Source organism: Rutidosis leptorrhynchoides, chromosome 7 (genome assembly GCF_046630445.1).
Source record: "Rutidosis leptorrhynchoides isolate AG116_Rl617_1_P2 chromosome 7, CSIRO_AGI_Rlap_v1, whole genome shotgun sequence".
Lineage (NCBI taxonomy): Eukaryota > Viridiplantae > Streptophyta > Magnoliopsida > Asterales > Asteraceae > Rutidosis > Rutidosis leptorrhynchoides.
Window position 1 is genome coordinate 276,895,001 of NC_092339.1, and position 21,400 is coordinate 276,916,400.

Genomic DNA, 21,400 nt, shown 5'->3' on the forward strand with positions numbered 1-21,400 from the left:
AAATATTTTCTTGATATTTTAGAGGTTAAATAGAATAAAAGAGTCGTATAACATGGCATATGATGATGTTATGATCTGTGAATCATCACGTTCCATTTAGAAACTTAGCATGAATTACTGTAATATAATCACGTTGATCAAGTGTCATTATATTATACTAACTCATGCTTCAGTTCCCAACACTACTTCAAAAATATTTCTATTTTAAACTCGAAAGTTTCAGAATTTAGAAACTAAAATAGTTTCTTTTATGATGTAATACAGATAGCACGAAGAGGTAAATGATTTTAGATAAGGATATTTATGGAAATATCTTCAGAAATATGGAGAATATTTATAATGAAAGATACGATGATATCTTAGAATTTCTAATATCAGAGGATGATGAATAATATTGTCCGTAAGGGTTTAGAGTCGGGAGCAAGGTATTCGATAATGACTTCAGTAGATACTGAATCATTTGGATCCTTTGAAGGCAGGTTCAGCCTTTGTGGTTTGTCCACAGCCTCCTTCATACTTTGCTCAATCCGTTTTCCAGTTCCAAAACTTCTCTTTTTCTAAGCTTTGCCAATACACTATTCTTTATCATCAAACTTTTTACTGTTAAGGTTGTTTATAGTTTTTTCTGCTTCATCAGTATTTCGAGAACCATTCCGCAGTTCGGGGTGTTTTTCAGAAACTTCACATTCGAAGTATGGAGTTTTAGGAGATATACGTTATATGTATATATATATAACTGTTGAAGTAGAAACGCTGCGAGATTTTAAAATACTGATTGCTGATTCTTGGTAATTGATATGGCAATTCTTGTTACAAGATGCGGGTGAGTATATGATAGGGTTTTAATGAATAAATATAATGACTTCGGAGAGGCTAAAGTCAAAGGGTAATGAAGTTGCTGGTACATCTGTTAATAATGTGGTGGAATATAAAAGGCTCTCCGGTAATAACAGGGTAATCGTATATGTCAGGGTTATAATAAGACAACTCCGGATGAAAATCGAAGTCGATTTGCTGAAGCTGTGAAAACTGACTAATTTTGAAAAAGAATCACAAATTTATTTTTGCTAATAAATGCCAAAGGGTCTGACACTGATATGTGTTAAACTATGATTTTGGTTTCGAGGGTTTTTTCAGGTACAAGACTGTGGGTAATATGTGGTTGAATCATCATTTCGATTTTTCATTGTTTGAAGTGTCTTCAGGAATTTCGAAGGGTTTGAACACACATCGTAATCGTCAATACATATATGTTGTTCCAGAATTTTAAATGATACGAATATTTTTCTGGATTCTATGTATAAGAAATGATGTCCTAGCACAGTTTTGAAATCAAAATATAGCTTTGAAAACTGTAGGAATCTAAGAGTAATAATTTCGGTTATATCTCGAATTGAATTCTGAGATTTCAAAATCAGAATATGTAATTGGATTTGAATGAGTATGGTTGTTTTGATTTCTATAAAAGAATGTATTTTGTTGTGAAGATAGTGAGTATAGTCGATGATTGCTGTATCAGATTCGAAGAATGTAACATATTAATTGTGAATTTATATATCTCTTGGGTATTACCTACCCGTTAAAAAAAATTTCACAATTAATATTTTGTACAAAAGAATTTTTATTACAGTCTTTATGAAAATATATATGTGTATATTTTCTTCAGATGTAACATAGATTTAATGAGTTAATATTAAATTAAACTCATTTGATTTTCAGCTAGAACTAGAAATGAATAATCTCCAAAACTTTAGAGATTTCGTAATCTTCGTGGATTATCACTTCATCGTAAATTAATACTTCGTTATTCATTTTTATTGATATTTACTCAATGAATGATGTTGGTGTTCGTGGGATTCTTGTGAACTTCACAAGATACGAATGATGTTCTTTGAAAAGTTTCGAGTACATCGATGATAAAAGTGTAAAATCAAACATATATTTGAATAGTACACTTGGTTTATTATGAGTTGAAATTTATTGAATTGAGACTGAGATTGTAATTAACGATGGTTAAGTTGTGGACGAAGGTCGTACATCATTGCATATTTATAATATGAATTAACCGAGTAGTTAAGATTCACACATAATAGCTTAGTACGGAAAGATTTGTTTTGATCTCAAAATTTATATATATATATATATATATATATATATATATATATATATATATATATATATATATATATATATATATATATATATATATATATATATATATATATATATATATAAAATATAAATATAATTTCTTCAGAGGGAATGAGTTAATACTTCATAACTCGTTGATACAATATACGCGTTATTGATTTCGTAATGATGTCCACAGTGATTCTTGAACTGACGGAGTTTGTGATGTTATAGGTGATGTTGATTCTGACGATGCTGACGGCACTGACGGTGCTGGTGATGCTACAGTACTGTTGATGCTGTTGGTAAAACAAGTCTAACTTGTAAATCACATACCATTCTTGTCAGGGTTTCTACTATTCCTTCTATCATTTTGGTTCACTCAACTGATTTATGGTTAGGGCTAGAATAGATAATCTCTAAGACTTTAGAGACTACATAATCGTCGCAGAATGTTTCTCTAATGAAGTTATGAATCAACACTTCATCGTTTGTTGTTGTTGGTATTCTTTGGTATCTACAGAGCGTATGACATTGATGCTCGTGGGACAGATTGTAAAGTTGAGGTATACGACGCGGTTTTGGTTGGGGTTGGTAATGGTACTGTTGGCGTTGATGATGGTGGTACTGGTTATGCTGCTGGTGCTGCTGCTGGTGTTTGTAACCTTTGCACCATATTCTCCAAAGCCACTACTCGAGTGCGAAGCTCGTTGACTTCTTCTATTACTCCGGGATGATTGGCGGTTCGAACGAGTAGATAAATGAAATCTAGAATTTGATGTACTATATAATCGTGACGAGATACTCTGGAAATGAGAGAGAAAATAGTGTTTCGAACAGGTTCGCCAGTAAGTGCTTCAGGTTCTTCGCCAAGGGACAATGTGGTGGATAGAAAGGATCGCCTTCTTCCTGTCTCCAATGATTGAAGAGGCTACGAACCCATCCCCAATTCATCCAGAATAGATGATGACTAATTGGTTGATCCATTCCGGTCACACTGCTTTCGGAGCTTGAGTGGGATTCCATTTCGGAATCTGAGAGACTTGAACTAATGACGAATTTCATTTCGTATGATTGAATAAAGGGTTTTTTTCGATATAAACAGAATTTAGGCTATCGGATGGTATTCTAATTACATAGAATATCCATATATATAGTGTAAAAGATTTCGTAAATCACGGAGGAATTTACGGGATATGTCAGGCAAAGTTTACAGTAATAGATACGATAAGATATGATTTAGCAGATACGCTAAGATATGAATTTTGTCTATAAACTATTCATGCAATCAATGCAGTAAGACGTGTCTAGACTAAGAATGATGAGCAAGTAAGTTCCTAAGGATGATAAGTAGGTAATTTTCGACACAAAATAATAAGCAAAACTTTTGACATGCAGACACGGTCGAAGTCCAGACTCACTAATGCATCCTAATGACTATCAGTTAGACACACTAATGCAGACCTGGTTCGCTAAGACCACCACTCTGATACCAACTGAAGGGACCCGTTCATATACTTTATAAACGATTCACAATAGTTGATTACATCGCGAGGTATTTGACCTCTATATGATACATTTTACAAACATTGCATTCGTTTTTAAAAGACAAACTTTCTTTACAACGAAAGTAGACGGCATGCATACCATTTCATAATACATCCAACTATAATTGACTTAATAATAATCTTGATGAACTCAACGACTCGAATGCAACGTCTTTCGAAATATGCCATGAATAACTCCAAGTAATATCTCTAAAATGAGCAAATGCACAGCGGAAGATTTCTTTAATACCTGAGAATAAACATGCTTTAAAGTGTCAACCAAAAGGTTGGTGAGTTCATTTATTTATCATAATCATTCATTTTCATCATTTTAATAGACCACAAGAATTTCAATTCCATTTCTCATAAATATAAGTCCCACGCATAGAGACAAAAATCATTCATATGAATTGAACACTTGGTAACCGACATTAACAAGATGCATATAAGAATATCCCCATCATATCGGGACATCCATCGGACATGATATAAAAACTCGAAGTACTAAAGCATCCGCTACAACAGATGGGGTTTGTTAGGTCTAATAGATCTATCTTTAGGATTCGTGTCAATTAGTAGACCGGTTTACTAATTCTTAGGCTACCTAGCAAAATGGGCATATTCGGCTTCGATCATTCAACCATATAATGTAGTTTCGATTACTTGTATCTATTTCGTAAAACATTTATAAAAGCGCATGTATTCTCAGTCCCAAAAATATATATTGCAAAAGCATTTAAAAAGGGAGCAAATGAAACTCACAATAATGTATTTTGTAGTAAAAATACATATGACGACATTGAACAAGTGTAGGTTTGGCCTCGGATTCACGAACCTATATTATTTATATATATATATTAACACACATAATCGTAATCAAATAAATTCATATATTATATCTTAAATTATATATCTTATATATTTAATTTGTACATATTTAAAATAGTTAATATTTATATAATTTAATATTATATTTAAAATCAATAATTTGTTACATGTAAATATTTATATAAATAATCTTTATATATATAATTATATGTAATATTATGGTAGTTGGAATATATATACACTTATATAGAAAATATTTATTTGTTATAATAATATTGTTAATGTAATAATAATAATAATAATAATAATAATAATAATAATAATAATAATATAATAATAATAATAATAATAATAATAATAATAATAATAATAATAATAATAATAATAATAATAATAATAATAATAATAATAATAATAATAATAATAATAATAATAATAATAATAATAATAATAATAATAATAATAATAATGATAATAATAATGATAATGATAATAATACTACTAATAATAATAACTATAAAAATAATGATTTTACTAATAATAATATTACTAACATTTATTTTAATAACTATAATGATATTAATGATAAAAATAATAATAATGATAAGTAAATAAATAAATAACTACCTCAAAGAAGTAGCCCTTAAAAATGCCCAAGTCCGGGTTTGAACCCGCGACGTCCCGCTAACCCGATAACTCCCTTAACTATTCGTTCATTTCTGTTTTTCTATTAAATACCATCATCGACATCATAATCATTATCATACCATCTTCATTTTATCATGCAATCATCAATATTCATATCGACATGTTACTCATCATCATCATCATCATCATCATCATGTATTATTACCATCATCATCATCCTTACTTCACACTCATTATCATCTTTCTATCATCATGATCACTCACTTAACATCATCATCATCTACTATTCTTCATAACTGTATAACATCTATTTCATTAACATCACCATGATCGTCATACACACATCATCATAGAATCACACTCATCTCATCATTTTACGGTTCCTCTTAATCATAATCATGATCATAACGTCGTCAACTTCTCTATATGTATATCATTTAATGTATTACTAACACATCATACACCATCAATTATCATCTTGCCATCGTTCTTGTATCTTTATCATATTCTCATGCATCATCGTTAATTATTAAAAATAAGGTTTGGTTTTCATTTGGCCACGACAGGCACACAACCCAGCAGCAGTAAATAACGAATGATCACTAATTCATTCGGAAGTCTAATGGGTTTTTAAAATGGCCCAACATTATAGTGGGTCTCAGCCCAACAGACTACTTAATGAATTTTGGCCCAATTAATAACATCACAAAAAGGTTGTTTCGGTTTATAACAAAATAAAGGAGATATCGATTTTAGCAGCCTTATACGTATTTAAATCCAAGTGGTTCTACCTTTTTCTGGTTGACGACAGGAAACAAAGAAGTGGGATATTGGTTCATCATTCTTGTATTCATCATGTATCATTATTAATTATCATAATCGTTATTTTCTTCATCTTCTTCAAATCATAATCATAATCATTTACGTTTAAAAGAAAACACGACAGCAGCATCAAATCTTCGATGTTGGTGGCGATTTTTAGTCGACTTTAATGGTGGTACTCGACTAATGTGATGGTGAATCAATGTTATGATGATGAGTGTTTGTGGTGGTTGAAGAAATAGAAATAAGATAGCGACAATGGTGACATGTTGGTAGGGTTTTGAGTTACGATTGAACCGGAAATAAAGGACATAGGAACGGCAGTAGCAAACTTTGGTGTTCGATGATTGTACATGGTGATAGGGTGACGTAGTTGTAGTTGTGGTTGTGGGTTTGATATGGGTGGGTTTGTGGTGTTGATTCATCGGAGAAGAAAAGGAAAGAAAACAAAACGAAAGTAGCAGTACACTTTGGTTTGATTATCGGTGAAGATGATTCAAGGTGTTGATGTGGGTGTCGACATGTTGAGAGTGGAGTGTGAAGAGGATTCCAAGTGGTGGTGATTGAAGACAACGGGGGTGGATGGTGGTGTCATGGTGATTGATTAAAAGAGGAGACAAGGTGGTGTTTTAGATGGGTTTTGTAGGTGATGATGGTCTTCTTTTATGGTGTGGTGGTTTCACAAAGGAGAAGGGTGGCGAGTTTGTAGGGTGGTAGAAGTCCCCGATGGTTTGTGGTGGTCGATGATAGTTCTAAACAGCAAAACAATTACAGCATCGAAACATATGATTATGGTGGTGGATGTTTGCAAAGAAATGGAGAAAAGAGATAGAGAAGGCTAGTGATTTAAAGTGGCGTATAATATCTCCAATGCATATGTGTTTCTATATAATATATAATATAAATAGAATAAGATACTGATGATAGATTCCAAAGAACAAACACATTAATAAATCATTTAATAACTCATTTGCACAGCTAAAACCCACTTTTCATATTATATTAAATTACAAACGTGTAATTACAAGTTGTGGATATTTTAGAATTCAAACAGCATAGCCATCGGACTCTTGTCCTTTCTTCAGTCCACATTTACATCTTACACATATTATATCGTGTCCATTTGCTAAACAGTTAAAATATAAAGTGTTCCTAAAAATCCCAAATTTTTAAATTAAATAGTTTTATTTATTTTGGTCACTATGGTATAAAATTTCATCATTTATTTATTAAGTAAAAATTACATCAACTGTCCCTCTTAATTCTGGGTAAAATATAAAAAGTTCTAAAATTTAACAAATAGCTCCTAAATACATTTTTAATAAGTCTATAATTTATAGAACTCATTTTCGGATAACCGTTTATTTTATTATTATTATTATTATTATTATTATTATTATTATTATTATTATTATTATTATTATTATTATTATTATTATTATTATTATTATTATTATTATTATTATTATTATTAGGGGTCCTAAACACCACTTCGGGCATAAAAAGTCTCAAAGAAGAATAGATGTAATCATAAAGTTTTGATAGTACCTCTTTTGCAACCGTTGTTTCGATTGATGTTAGTACTTGTACATTTTTTAATATTATTGAACTTATTTTTTTTTATATATGAAAAAATTTCGTATACGAGAAGATCTAGTTTTTTATTTGTTGAACATGATCCATAAAATTAACAAGGTGACACTGAATATATTTGATAATAGACTTGCATTTTAAAAATTAGATCGGGCAGTATATAAGTGTAGCGTTCATGGTTTAACCGAAACCCCAAATCTCAAACTTGTAAATTGGAACCAAATGAACCATAACGTCGACTGCATGGTCTAGCCTATGACCTTGACCATACTTATAAAAAAAGAAATAACAAACCGAAACCGCTTGGTCACTAGTGAAATGTTGTGACAAAACTTCAACGGCACACAAGTTGTAAATGTCAAAGAGGTGAGTTGTTGCACGAGTATTTCAACACAATGGACTTGAATGGATTTTGTACATCAATATATTGATGTTTTATGCCGGGAATATTGACCAGAGTACCAGACTAGTTGATTAAATAGTTTTGAGCTATATACAATTACTAAAAGCATATATGATACATAAATTGCATTTATACGTTTTTTGCTGTGACAAGATGTAGTTAAGATTAAGAAGAACTTGAACCGAGGAATGAAAATACACGTTAATAAGAACATCAAATTTATTATATTATTCCGATAATATATAAGAAAATTGATTTTTCTTTTTGCTTATAATCATCGTATTTGTTCTCCTAATCCTATAAATATGTGACATACACTACTCACTTATCTTCTCTCTATCCATGATTCAATACTCCAATCATGTGTTAATTATTAATTGAATATGATGATAAGTAATTCGTACGTACACACGTTAAATCGTTACTCGGTAGATATCATTTTACTTCGTACATACAAACATACGTTACTTCGACCTAAATACACTTTGATAATTCTGAGTCACAAGCATGAATCGAATTTCAATAACATAAATACGTCAATGCCACAAGGGGATATATTGATAGTTTTAAAATTTGACAAATCAAATTTGTCAGCTGGGCTAATGTTTTGTGTTTTCGTTAAATTTAGCAATTAGCATAATCGACTTCAGTTTAGTAGGTGAAATAAGTAATTTAGTCAATCATATGTTGTGAAGTCAGAATTGTACTCTCGATTTCAGATTTGGCATCCTTTGTATATCTACCATGGTTGCAAACGGCATCCGTTGCGCGACTGTTACGGTATTTTGATGACTAGAACGTTTCGACGTCCAATAACTCGGTCAATGGTCAAAAATCGGGTCAAAGGCGGGAAGATTGGGTCAACCCGGGTCAAAAGTCAAAAAATTCGGTTAAAAGTCCACATCAGTCACCGTCCGTCTCAACTCCCATCTCGATCTTTTGAGGTCCCGATCATCTTGACCCCGTCTAGCGCCTTTTTCAATCTTAATAAGTATTTACTAACAAGTACTTCTATGATGTATGGATTATAAATTCCAAGCCCATATAACTATATAAATATATCAGGCCCATCCATTAAGCCTTGAAGCTTCAGGCCTTTTGTTAATCAATACTTGAAATCCACGGTACATACACTAGTTACGGGTATGATTTGGTATTATATAGTAACATCTTTAATCTGAGATTTTGTTAGAAAATTTAGACCCTAACAACACATACAACTAAAAATTTGGACCTTTTTTTTCAACCGAAATAGACTTTTCTTCAATTAAAATACCATCTTCTTTATTTTACTACCTCAAAGCTCTCAGATTGAACCATATAAATATCCTCCTAAAATAACCATATAGAGTCTTCACATCCAACTATTCTATGTTAGAATGTTATAATTCACTCATGATTCTTATTGATCAAAGAGGCCAAATATATAGTACATAATCTGATCTCATATCCCTTGATTTTAGGGATCCTACATTTAATATGAGATATGGATAGATATGCCTACATTTAATGATAGATATTACATAAGACGTCTAATATCCGTTAACACCCCCCCGCAGTTTGAGCGGGAGAGGAATGAACGGTCAAACTGGATTAAAACGCTAAAAACTAAATAACATTGTTTTTTCTGAGCAGACTGATATTCGTTGATGTAGTTGCGTATTGCTTGACTACGTTTCCTTGTCCGTAACGTTTTTTTTTTACGTCTTGGCTTGCTTTGCCTAAGGATTGAGCAGGACTTGGGCATTGAACTTTGTCGACGATAACCAGTCTTTATCGGAAGAGATTATTATTCTTATTATTTTTTTTCGAGGTTTGGAACCTAGTCTAGCTAGGCGGCTCATCCTCACGCCGATACCATGTTAGAATGTTATAATTCACCCATGATTCTTATTGATCAAAGAGGCCAAATATATAGTACATAATCTGATCTCATATCCCTTGATTTTAGGGATCCTACATTTAATATGAGATATGGATAGATATGCCTACATTTAATGCTAAATATTACATAAGATATTGTCTACGTCTAATATCCGTTAACATTCTAGATATGAGTCCTCACCAATAATGATACTGACCACCTACCGAATAATAGTCATCTTCAGTAAAAACTAGTTTTGGAGCCCTCGCTTCGCGCCAGGGGCTCCGTTTTGAATGCGAGTTTAAAAAAAAAGTCTTTCCTTTTGTGGATCTATTTTGTAAAAAAGAATTTTTTTTTTCGACATCTAACATTGAAGGGTTGTTCCTTTTGTGAAAGTTGTTTCTTTTAGCGTTAAAGTTAGTTGATCTATTTTGTAAAAAAAAAAATATTTTTCGACATCTTTTAGTAGCATTGAAGGGTTGTTCCTTTTAAGAAAGTTGCTTCTTTTATCGTTGGAGACAAAAAAAAAAAATGCAGCACAGTAGTGGCCTAGGTGGATCCTACTGTTTGAGCGCAGTGTAGAAGCCGGTAAAGCGTGGTGGGTGTTTTTGGTGTTAGTGATGGGATAAATAATAATTTATAATATAGGTATAAAGTAGGGGGTTCGATTTGTATTTTAATGAAAGTTAGGGGGTTGATTTGTAAAAAATGAAAAATTGAATAGTAGTATTCATAACAAATAAGACAAATTTTGTCTATGTTGTAAATTTAGTAGTAAAATATGGATGGTAATTAGTCAAATATGGATAGTAAAATTTGTACTATATATATGTGGATAATGAACACACATATACACACCATTTTCTTACAGATAAGAAATATACTCTCTCTCTCTTCCATTACTACTCTCTCATATTTAAGAATTGTATAGACTTAGGTCAAAATTAGTTATAAGCCTACTGAATTATAACACGTTATCAGCACGAAGAGCTTAGTGTAATCAAAGGATATCTCAAACGATCACGAGTCACTAATCAAGGTATGAAATTATTAAGGTTTTTCAGACTCGGACATATCAAATTTTGGACTACTAACATTTTGAACTACTAATTTTTATTAAGTTCTTAGTGCATTTGTATTGTTCTTATTATATGGTTGGCTCTGCCACCTAAATTATATATGGTCGACACTGTCGCCTAACTATCATTTATGTTTACTAACTTTTATTAACTTCACTAACATTTATATTTATGTTATTTAAGTTATATATGGCCGGTTATACCGCCTGAATTATATTTTCTGTAATCTAACTCTTATTAACTTCACTAACATTTATATTTATGTTATTTAAGTTATATATGGCCGGTTATACCGCCTGAATTATATTTTCTGTAATCTAACTCTTATTAACTTCACTAACATTTATATTTATGTTATTTAAGTTATATATGGCCGGTTATACCGCCTGAATTATATTTTCTGTAATATAACTCTTATTAACTTCACTAACATTTATATTTATGTTAATAAGACCTCATGATTGTACGCAACATGTCATTTGACAACACGGTACTTTATGTACGCAACACGTCATTTGACAACACGGTACCATGGGTCGAGATTAATTCCGATCAATACGAATACGACGGGGTCTTTATATGTTATCTAACATTTATGATTACTTATGCAATTAATCATTATTTATTTCATGCATACTAATGTTTATTCTTAAATTTATAATTTTAAAAGTTAAAATAAAAAAAATAGTTTATATTTTTATTAAAAGTAAATTTTAAAAGTTAAAATAAGAAAAAGTAGTTTGTACTTTTATTAAAAGTAAATCTTAAAAGTTAAAATACAAAAAGTAGTTTGTATTTTTATTAAAAGTAAATCTTAAAAGTTAAAATAAGAAAAAGTAGTTTGTATTTTTATTAAAAGTATATCTTAAAAGTTAAAGTAAGAAAAAAAAAGGGATGGTAAAATGGAATAGTTTTTTTGTCAAAAATAAAGTATTGAAAATGAAGTGGTCTCCTTCTATAACTAAAAAAAAATATATACTTTTATCAAATGAATTTTTTTTGTGGCCGACAATTTCAAACACGAGTCCGTGTTTAGTTTATTAAGAATATCTCTTGCTTTGGTGAAAGGTCACGATCACGATATCAGGTGTTGTGAAAGAATTAAAAAATTGGTCAAGTGACCTTTTAAAAACTAGAAAAAAAAAATTTAAACAAAAAGTTTTTTTTATATATTTATAATTTACGGGTAACGTAAAAAAAAGAAAGTTTTTTTTAAAAAAAAAAAAACAAAGAAAGTGTTTAAATGAGTTTTACAGAAAGGGGGAAAGCAAAGTAAAAAAAAAACTTTTTTCCAAACAAAGGTAAATGAAAGTAGGACTTAATACAAGAAAAAAATAAACATCTCCTAGACGTGATAAAATCTATCAATGATAAGTATTAGACTTGATGAGCTAAATGTGACAAAAATGTTTCAACATGTCTTATGTTAATTTTCTAAAATAAGTTATTATTATTCCGAGTTTAACACATATACATATGTTAATTAAAAACAACCTTTTTGTTCTTATGTAGTGTTGGGTTGCAATTTTGGTTGTATGTCATAATTCCATCCAGTAGAGTGACAATAGAAAACTTTTGATGATAATCAATAAAAAACTTTTTTCCAAACTTGTCAAATGTTTTGTTAAAAACGTGACCGTTGAAAAAAGGAGGTTGAATAATAAAACTTAAAAAACAAATTATTTTTTTTAAGAGTGTGCATCAAAATGGCCCGTTTAATAATGGGGAGTAAAAATATAGTCAAATTGTTTCAACGAACAAGGGTTCAATTGGATGTCTCTTAAAAAAAATCCGCGGGTACGGGTGATGGATCCAATGGATCCGCATCCACGACCCGCGGGTGCTATCCCTAATTGTGACAAGTACAAATCAACTAAAAGTCTAAAAAATAAATGCTCTTATAGGGACCAAATATTCACAATAATTGCCTAAGCTAGATATGAAACAAATAGTTCATAAAAAAAAAAAAAAAAAAAAAAGGTCGTTGTGCGTTTTCGGGATGATAGCCGAAATACACTTACAAAAGTAGGTCAGCCATCAATTCTTTATGGCCATATCAACGTAGATCAATAAAATCATTTATGGTTTTGATAAAAGATTAATTAAAAATTAATTTTTTTTTGGTCTTGGATTCTCGGTAACAAAAGCAAAGGTTGTTTTTGGTTGCCACAACAAACAAGACAGAGGTTGTTGACTTTTGTTGTTAAACATGGCACAAGTGAACAATAACAATAGATTATTGTTTTTGAAAAGAATAATGATGCGTTAATTTTATTGTATAAAATAAAATTAAAGAAAATGGTTTTCATTGATGACTATGAACAAACGCAAACAAAGTGTTTGTGGTATTTGGTGATTAAAAAAAAGTGCATCTAAAGCTTCTACTGAAAATAATATGCATCTAAAGCTTCTACTGAAAATTAATGTGCAAGGTACAACGTATAACTATATGGTCAAATTCATTTGAGCCTTCGGAGTCACAAGTATATGATGTATATATATATTACTCAATTAACAAAATAGTAAATCTAAATTAATTCATATGAATAGTAAAACGAAATTAATTAATTTACTATTCACATAAAAAAGCGCATATGATAAAAAGCGCATCGCATATGATAAGCGCATATGATAAAAAGCGAATATGATGAAAAGCACAACGCATATGATGAAAATCGCATATGATTAAAAGCGCATATGGTGAAAAACACAGCGCATATGATTAAAAGCGTATATGGTGAAAATGATATATGATAAAAAAAAAAAACACATATGGTGATTTATAAAAAAAAAAAAAAAAAAAAAAAAAACACATATGGTGATTAATGGAAAGCACATATGGTGATTAATGAAAAGTATATTGTGAAAAAGAATCACAAATGTTTCTTGAAAGAATTCAAGGTAAGATATATGAACCAATTCATCCATCATGTGAACCATTTTGATATTTCATGGTTCTAATAGACGCATCTAGCGGATGGTCTCATATTTGTATGTTATCAAGCCGTAATATGGCATTTGCAAAGTTTCTTGCACAAATTATTAAATTGAGAACACATTATTCTGATTACACCATTAAAAGGATGAGACTTGATAATGCTGGTGAGTTAACATCTCAAGCATTTAATGATCATTATATATCTACAGGGATTGTTGTTGAACATCCAGTTGCTCATGTGCATACACAAAATTGGTTTAGCTGAATCAATAGATAAACGCTTACAGCTAATAACTAGACAATTGATAATGAGTACAAATCTCTCAATATTTATATGTGGACATGTAAATTTACATGCTGCGACATTAATTCGCATTATACCATGTGGAAGTCGTAAATATTTTCACTTAATACTTGATTTTGGCCAAGAGCCAAATATTTTCTACCTTAAAACATTGGTTGTGCAGTGTATGTTCCAATTGTATCACCACAACACAATAAAATGGTTCTTCAAAGAAAGATGATAATATATTTTGGATATAAAACATCTTCAATCATAAGATATATTGAACCCATGATGGGTGATGTTTTTACAGCACGTTTTGCTGATTGTCATTTTAATAAAACATTGTTCCCTAGATTAGGGGGAGAAATAAAAATAAAAAATAAAATGATGCTTCATGATGCGAACATCAATTAAGGTATATTGAACTCGCACAAAAGAATGTGAAACGAAAGTTCAAAAATAATGTATATGAAAGAACTTGCAAATTAATTACTTTATGCATTTACAGATATAAAAAAGTGACTAAATCATATATACCAGCGATAAATGCTCCAGCTCGAACTGAAATTCCAAAAGCTGGCAATAATGTCACTGTTGAGTCTTTGCCACGCATCAAACGTGGAAGATCAATTGGTTCCGAAGATAAAAATCCTCGAAAAAGAAAATCAGCTGATAATGAGGTAAGAGAAAGTGTTCAAGAAGAACCACAAATCAATATTCCTTCTGCAGAGGATATTGATAAATGTAAATACTAAAATTGCGATAAATTATGCAATATTATGGAACCGAAATGAAACTAAAATCTCTATGAGATATTTTCATATAATGTTACAATGACATCATGAATAAAGATGATGATCTGGAACTAAAATCTGTCATTGAATATACAAAATGGACATGATTGAGCTCAATGGAAAGGAGCAATAAGAGCTGAATTAGAATCGCTCGATAAAAGAAAAGTTTTCGGATCAATCGTTATCACTTTTAAAGATGTGAAACGTATGGGATACAAATGAATTTTTATCCGAAAAGAAATGTGCAAATGAAGTTACAAGGCAAAACTAGACTTGTAACTCAATATTTCCCACAAAGACCAGAAATGAATTAGGAGGAAAAATTATCCTCCTGTAATGGATACAATTACTTATTAGATACTTAATCAACCTGGTAGTTATTTAAATGCATCTCATGAATGTTGTTACTACTTATCTGTATGGATCACTTAATAGTGATATATATGAATATACCTAAAGGGTTAAGGTATCATAAGCATCTAATGTAAAACCCAAGGGAATATATTCCATTAAATCACAAAGATTTCTAAGTGGGTTTATACAAACGGGACGTATGTGGTATAACCGATTAAATGACTACTTGATAAAAAAAAGGGTATAAATATAAACTTATTTTGCACGTATGTTTTATAAAAACAATGTTCGGATATGAGATCGTAGTTGTTTATGTCAATGTTCTTAACATCATATGAACAAATAAAGAGATCTATGAAATCATTCAACTTCTAAAGAATTATTTTGAAATGAAAGATCTTGAAAAAACCAAGTATTACCTTGGATTGCAAATTGAGCATATGCCTAATGGTTTACTTGTACATCAAACAACTTATACCGAAAAGATTTTAAAACATTTTTTTTAAAGACAAACTCATTGTTGTTAGATCACTCAATATTGACACTGATCTATTTCATCCCTGCGAAGATCATGAAAATTTTAACAGATCGGAAGTTCTATATTTTAGTGCAATTGAGGTTCTTATGTATCTTATAGATTATACAAGATCTGACATTTCTTTTGCAGTTAATTTGTTGACAAGGTTCAGCTCAGCCCCTACCAAAAGACATTGGAATGGGATCAAACAAATAGTTTGATACCTTCGGGGAACTACTGATTTATAATTATTTTATTCTAACAACTCGAAACAAGATTTGTTTGGTTATACAGATGCAGATTATTTATCCGATCTACATAAAGCTAAATCTCAAACTGGATATGTATTCCTAAATGGAGGCACCGCAATATCATGACGTTCTCAAAACAAACACTTGTTGCAACATCATCAAATCATGCCGAAGTGATTGCATTACATGAAGCTACTCGGGAATGATTTTAGTTAAGATCAATGATACAAATCATTATTGATTCTTGTGGACTAGAACGCTATAAAAGCCTAACAACTATCTATGAAGATAATACAGCTTACATAGTACAAATGAAAGAAGAGTATCAAAAAATGACAGAACAAAACATAAATGCTGACGAGGCGCTAAAGTTATAAACAGTCTCAACGGTCATAAGTTTGATGGAAAAAAATGGTATATTAGTAAGGCTCAGAAAAAGAATGAAAGGGAATAGGAATTGAAACAACAGTTTGAACAAACCATGAAGGAGACTGTAGACAAATCACGTGGACCAAACTTGTACATAAAAGATTTAGATGATACAGTTTCAGATGAAAACCTCAGATTCTTCTCATATACTCAAGATCTCGTAAAAGACAACCAGATTAAAATGAGATACGTTCAATCAACAACTCTGTTGATCTTTATACCAAAGCACTGTCAATCGCTGTTTTTCAAAACATACATTCACAATATTGGCATGAGGCAAGTTCAAAAGATGTGACGACTCAGCGTTGTCTACTTGAGGGGGAGTCAACTCTATGCTGCACTCTTTTTCCCTTAGCTAAAGTTTTATCCCACTGGATTTTCTTTAGCAAGGTTTTTAACGAGGCAGTATTAATTGCTCTTTAAAAAAAAAAAATTACCATCCAAGAGGGAGTGTTGTAAATTTAGTAGTAAAATATGGATGGTAATTAGTCAAATATGGATAGTAAAATTTGTACTATATATATGTGGATAATGAACACACATATACACACCATTTTCTTACAGATAAGAAATATACTCCCTCTCTCTTCCATTACTACTCTCTCATATTTAAGGATTGTATAGACTTAGGTCAAAATTAGTTATAAGCCTACTGAATTATAACAGTCTATTATTTATATTGGTAATATTTCATTATAATCGATAACCTGTTGGAGCCTCATCTATTATTTTATACATGCTCCCACTGTATGGAGTCTTTCATGCACTTTGCTTCGGAATTCCTCTCTAGTTCACCATTTTCTGTAAAAAATAAAAAATAAATAAAAATAAAGAAACAAAAAAAGAAGATAATTTACAAATTGAACCTTGTATATCTTCCTACAATTAAGTTCATATATAATCGGCTGATCTAGTTCTTCTTAGGTGAACTCATCTATTATACCATTGTATAGAGTTTTTCTTTTGATTCCCTGCTTCTTAATAATTCTCGTGTTCAACATTTTGAGTAAATAGATCTCCATGTAGGAGTCATGTATGGGTGACTTAGTCGTGTCAGCATCATTATCTCCATCATTACATTCCGTTTAAATTTATCCTCCAAACTTTCACAGCCAACCAACACTTCAACATTTTCTAGCAATTCATGGTCTCGTGAACTTTCACTTAGCCTTTCGGATCATCAATAAAAACATCATAATACACAAAATACTCATGTTTCATCAATGGCGGAGCTAATAGGGGTAGTGGGTTGCATGCCCCTAATCACATTATATTAGATGAGACATATGAGCTTGCGATATCTTTATATATATAGCATGTATAATATTGTAGTCAAAATAGATGATAGCAACAGTTGGCAAATATCCCTTACATATATTTAACACTTACAGTTGGGATAGGCTTGGCTTTACTCTGTATATATACGGGCAGTGGCGTATCCAGGAAATTTTTTCACCGGGGGCAGAAATTTTTCTAAAACGTATTTGGCAAAATATGAAGGTTTTGAGGCAAAATATAGAGTTTTTTGAGCAAAATTTAGAGATTTTTAGGTAAAATACTATGGTTTTTGGGCAAAATATGGAGGTTTTGAGACAAAATATTAAGGGTTTGGGGAAGAAAAAAAAATTTCCACTGGGGGCAAAATCGAAAAAACAAAAAAATTTACACTATAAACTGCAAATCCACTGGGGGCGGGTGCCCCACCCTGACCCTTAATAGGTCCGCCCCTGTATACGGGTGTAATCTATTGAATGTAATCAACGAAATATACAACTTACATGATATTAGGCCTATTCTTCCTGATCCTCTCTGCAACCTTTTTTTCCTGTTCAATTTCCTCTCCTCCAATGGCCGAAACAACTAAATACCACCTTGCCCTTACCATCTCCAATATCAAGAATTTAATCCCAATCACCTTATCAATCGAAAACACCCAATATAATCAATGGGCATAACCATTTAAGAATAATTGTAATGCCTATGATGTTTTAGATCATATCATCTCCACCCCTGCAGACTCTTCTTCCTCAACTACAACAGATACCACCCCTACTCATGATGCTTTCTGGCTCCGATTGGATGCTCTGGTCCTTCAATGGGTTTATGGAATAATATTCAATGAATTACTAAGCATCATACTTGAAGATGAAACGACTACTGCTGATTCTTGGACTCGTCTCCAGAATGTTTTTCAAGACAATAAGAACTCGAGGGCTTTTTACCTGCAAAGACAATTCAATACTATCCGATTGGACGATTTTGCCAATGTTTCGACCTATTGTCAAGAAATCAAAATACTAGCCGATCAATTAGCCAATGTAGGCGACAAAGTCTCAGACGACCGAATGGTCTTGCAACTCATTGCTGGCCTAAATGACAATTTTGACACTGTTGGGACCTATTTCACACAATTAACAAAATTAACTTCGTTCTATGAAGCAAGATCCAAACTGATTTTGGAAGAAACTCGAAAGCAAAAACAGGCGGCACATAATTCTCCACATCAAAATCAATCGGCTCTTCTTACCACCACCACTGCGTCACAAAATCGTCAACAATCCTCAACCGATTCCTCTCAACAATCTGATCGTCATCCAAACAACAATCGCAACAATTACTTTCGTGGTCTTGGCCGAGGGAATGGAAGCTATCGTGGTCGAGGTCATGGCAGAGGTTTTGCTAGCCCTAATTGGCACCAAGGTAACTTGAATCAGCCATCCTGGACTAACTATGGGCCATATCAATATCAACAGGCCCAATACTCCTCCTCCATGCCCTTTTTCCTACCACCAATTGGACCAAACCCAATAGTCCCTCAGCTCATGATGGTTTACTTGTGCCTCGACCTCAGGCCCATCTATCAAACGCATCTTCTACAAGTTATTGTCCCACAGATATTGACAATGCAATGCACAATTATTATCCGTTACAGCAATCGAAACATATTATCGTTGACAATGGTCATGGCATTCCAATTCAGGGTTTTGGTCAATCTCTCTTACCTAATCCCTCTCGCCCTCTATATCTATGTAATACGTTGCATGCAACCCGCCTAATTAAAAAATCTTACTTCTGTTGCTGTCTATCCACTGATAATAATCTTTCTTTAGAATTTGATCTTTTTGGTTTACTGTCAATAATTTTCCACAAGTCACGCCAATCCTGAGATGTAACAGTACTGGAGACTTATATCCTCTTAGTACTTCTTTGTTGCACCGTTTATCTTCAAATTCGAATTTTGCTGCTTTATCTCCGGACATTTGGCATCACCACCTTGGACATTCAGGCGTTGAAATCTTACGTTCGTGATAACTCCTAAATTATACAGTTTTTTGATAACATTTTGAGGAGTTATCTTAGTATTTTAGAGTTATTTTAATCCTAAAACACACTGAAATGGGTAAAATGGGAAAAGAGGTATTTCTAATGATTTTATCAAAGTTATGTATCAAACAGGATTAAAAACAGAGAAAATTGTAGAAAAGGCAAAGAATCCGCCGGCATGGAGTCAAGGAAACCGCCGGTCTGGGGCTGAATATGCCAAAATGTTCCAGAATCTCTGTAAAATTGAAAGAACTTGTTGACCAAGTAAAAAGCAAAGGAAGTCGCCGGCTTCATCCAGAAGCTGCCGACCTAATGAACATGGTTTCTCAACTTATCAACCAAGTTCAAGTAAAAATGGAAACAAAATCAAGAAGATTTGACGGATTACTGAAGCCGCCGACCTTCCACGAAGCCGCCAACTTAGTTATGACAGTTAAAAGATTTATGCTTGCAGATTAAATTAAACTTGCAGAAGGAGTCACCGACCTAAGGAAAGCCGCCGGCTTGGCCACCGTTTTCTGAATATTATAAATAGAGGCCTCTGGTCTCAGTTTTCATATGTAGTTTTCAGAATTCAATAATTCTGCTTAGTTCGTTTTTCTTTTTAGGGTTTTCTCTAAACTCTTAGATTAGATTTATTCATTGTAATCAAGAATCATTCAAGTTTCTTGCATCTACCTTTTTAAGGTATGATTCTATATTTATTTTATTGTTTAATCTATTTTATTTACTACAATTGTTTCTGTTCGTCTTCTGCTATGAACTAAACGTTCTTAGTAGTTACGTGGATGAAAACTGAACTTCATTTGGGAATCAGATGAACCCGCCGGCCTCACCAACCCAAGCTGCCGGCTTGGGTGAAACAAATCTGCCGGCTTCATGTGCTTTATCCGTACAGTTCCTGGTTCTTTTCCAGATCTGTATGGTCGTGTTTCTGTAATGATGTTTGAGCTGTTTCGAATCTGCTTTGCTTAAATACACTTGTTTGCCATGCTTAATGATTAAATAACATGATTTTAGAATTGATTAATACTTAATCCGATGATCTATTATTCGATTCATGCTACTTGTTTAGATCTAGTCCATCAAACTTGTTAAATTGGATTGCATGCAACTAAGCTAAAAAGCTTAATGGTGATAAACTTGTTTAATTGGAATTACGCTTATATAATAGAATTTGATATTGTTAGGTTTAATCAAAGAACCTTCGTTTGGATTTGTTTAATTAATGATTGCATGAGAACTTAGTAGTAATTGACTTTCAGCTAGTAACTTGAGTTGATCTACTTGGTGTTTAATAGCTTAAATAAATTGTCAGTCTAATTGCATATTGATCCTCATCACAAGATTAATGTGTATCATGTAATTGAATTGAACATGAAGAATTGAGATGTTAGTTATGCACATCACATATCTAGCATATGCTTTAAGTCCTACTTGTTGAATGATATGCGACACTTAGCTTAACCTATTAAGGGATAATAGTTAGTTTATGATTATTATTCTACTTTGTGTTAATATAAGTTATGAAACTTGCCTAATATGATTCCCGTATGAGTTACTTGTTCATGTAATTGCTTTTACTTTTATCTG

General features: G+C 31.9%; 2 protein-coding genes across 2 annotated transcripts in view; one reads left to right on the forward strand and one right to left on the reverse strand.

Annotated features, from left to right (window-relative positions):
- Positions 1–18,368, reverse strand: part of LOC139860031 (uncharacterized) — a 22,143-nt gene extending 3,775 nt beyond the window's left edge. The window contains exons 1-3 of the mRNA XM_071848805.1: positions 18,262–18,368; positions 17,562–17,652; positions 17,279–17,284 (exon numbers count right to left, since the gene is read on the reverse strand). Coding sequence (XP_071704906.1) covers positions 17,279–17,284; positions 17,562–17,652; positions 18,262–18,368 — 204 coding nt within the window. The remainder of the gene's footprint in view (positions 1–17,278; positions 17,285–17,561; positions 17,653–18,261) is intronic.
- A 60-nt stretch (positions 18,369–18,428) lies between these two features.
- On the forward strand, positions 18,429–20,018 carry LOC139860032 (uncharacterized). Its single transcript, XM_071848806.1, has 4 exons — positions 18,429–18,432; positions 18,476–19,183; positions 19,237–19,615; positions 19,940–20,018. Exons 1-4 carry the CDS (start codon positions 18,429–18,431, stop codon positions 20,016–20,018), a joined length of 1,170 nt encoding a protein of 389 aa, XP_071704907.1.
- The last annotated feature ends 1,382 nt before the right edge of the window (positions 20,019–21,400 follow it).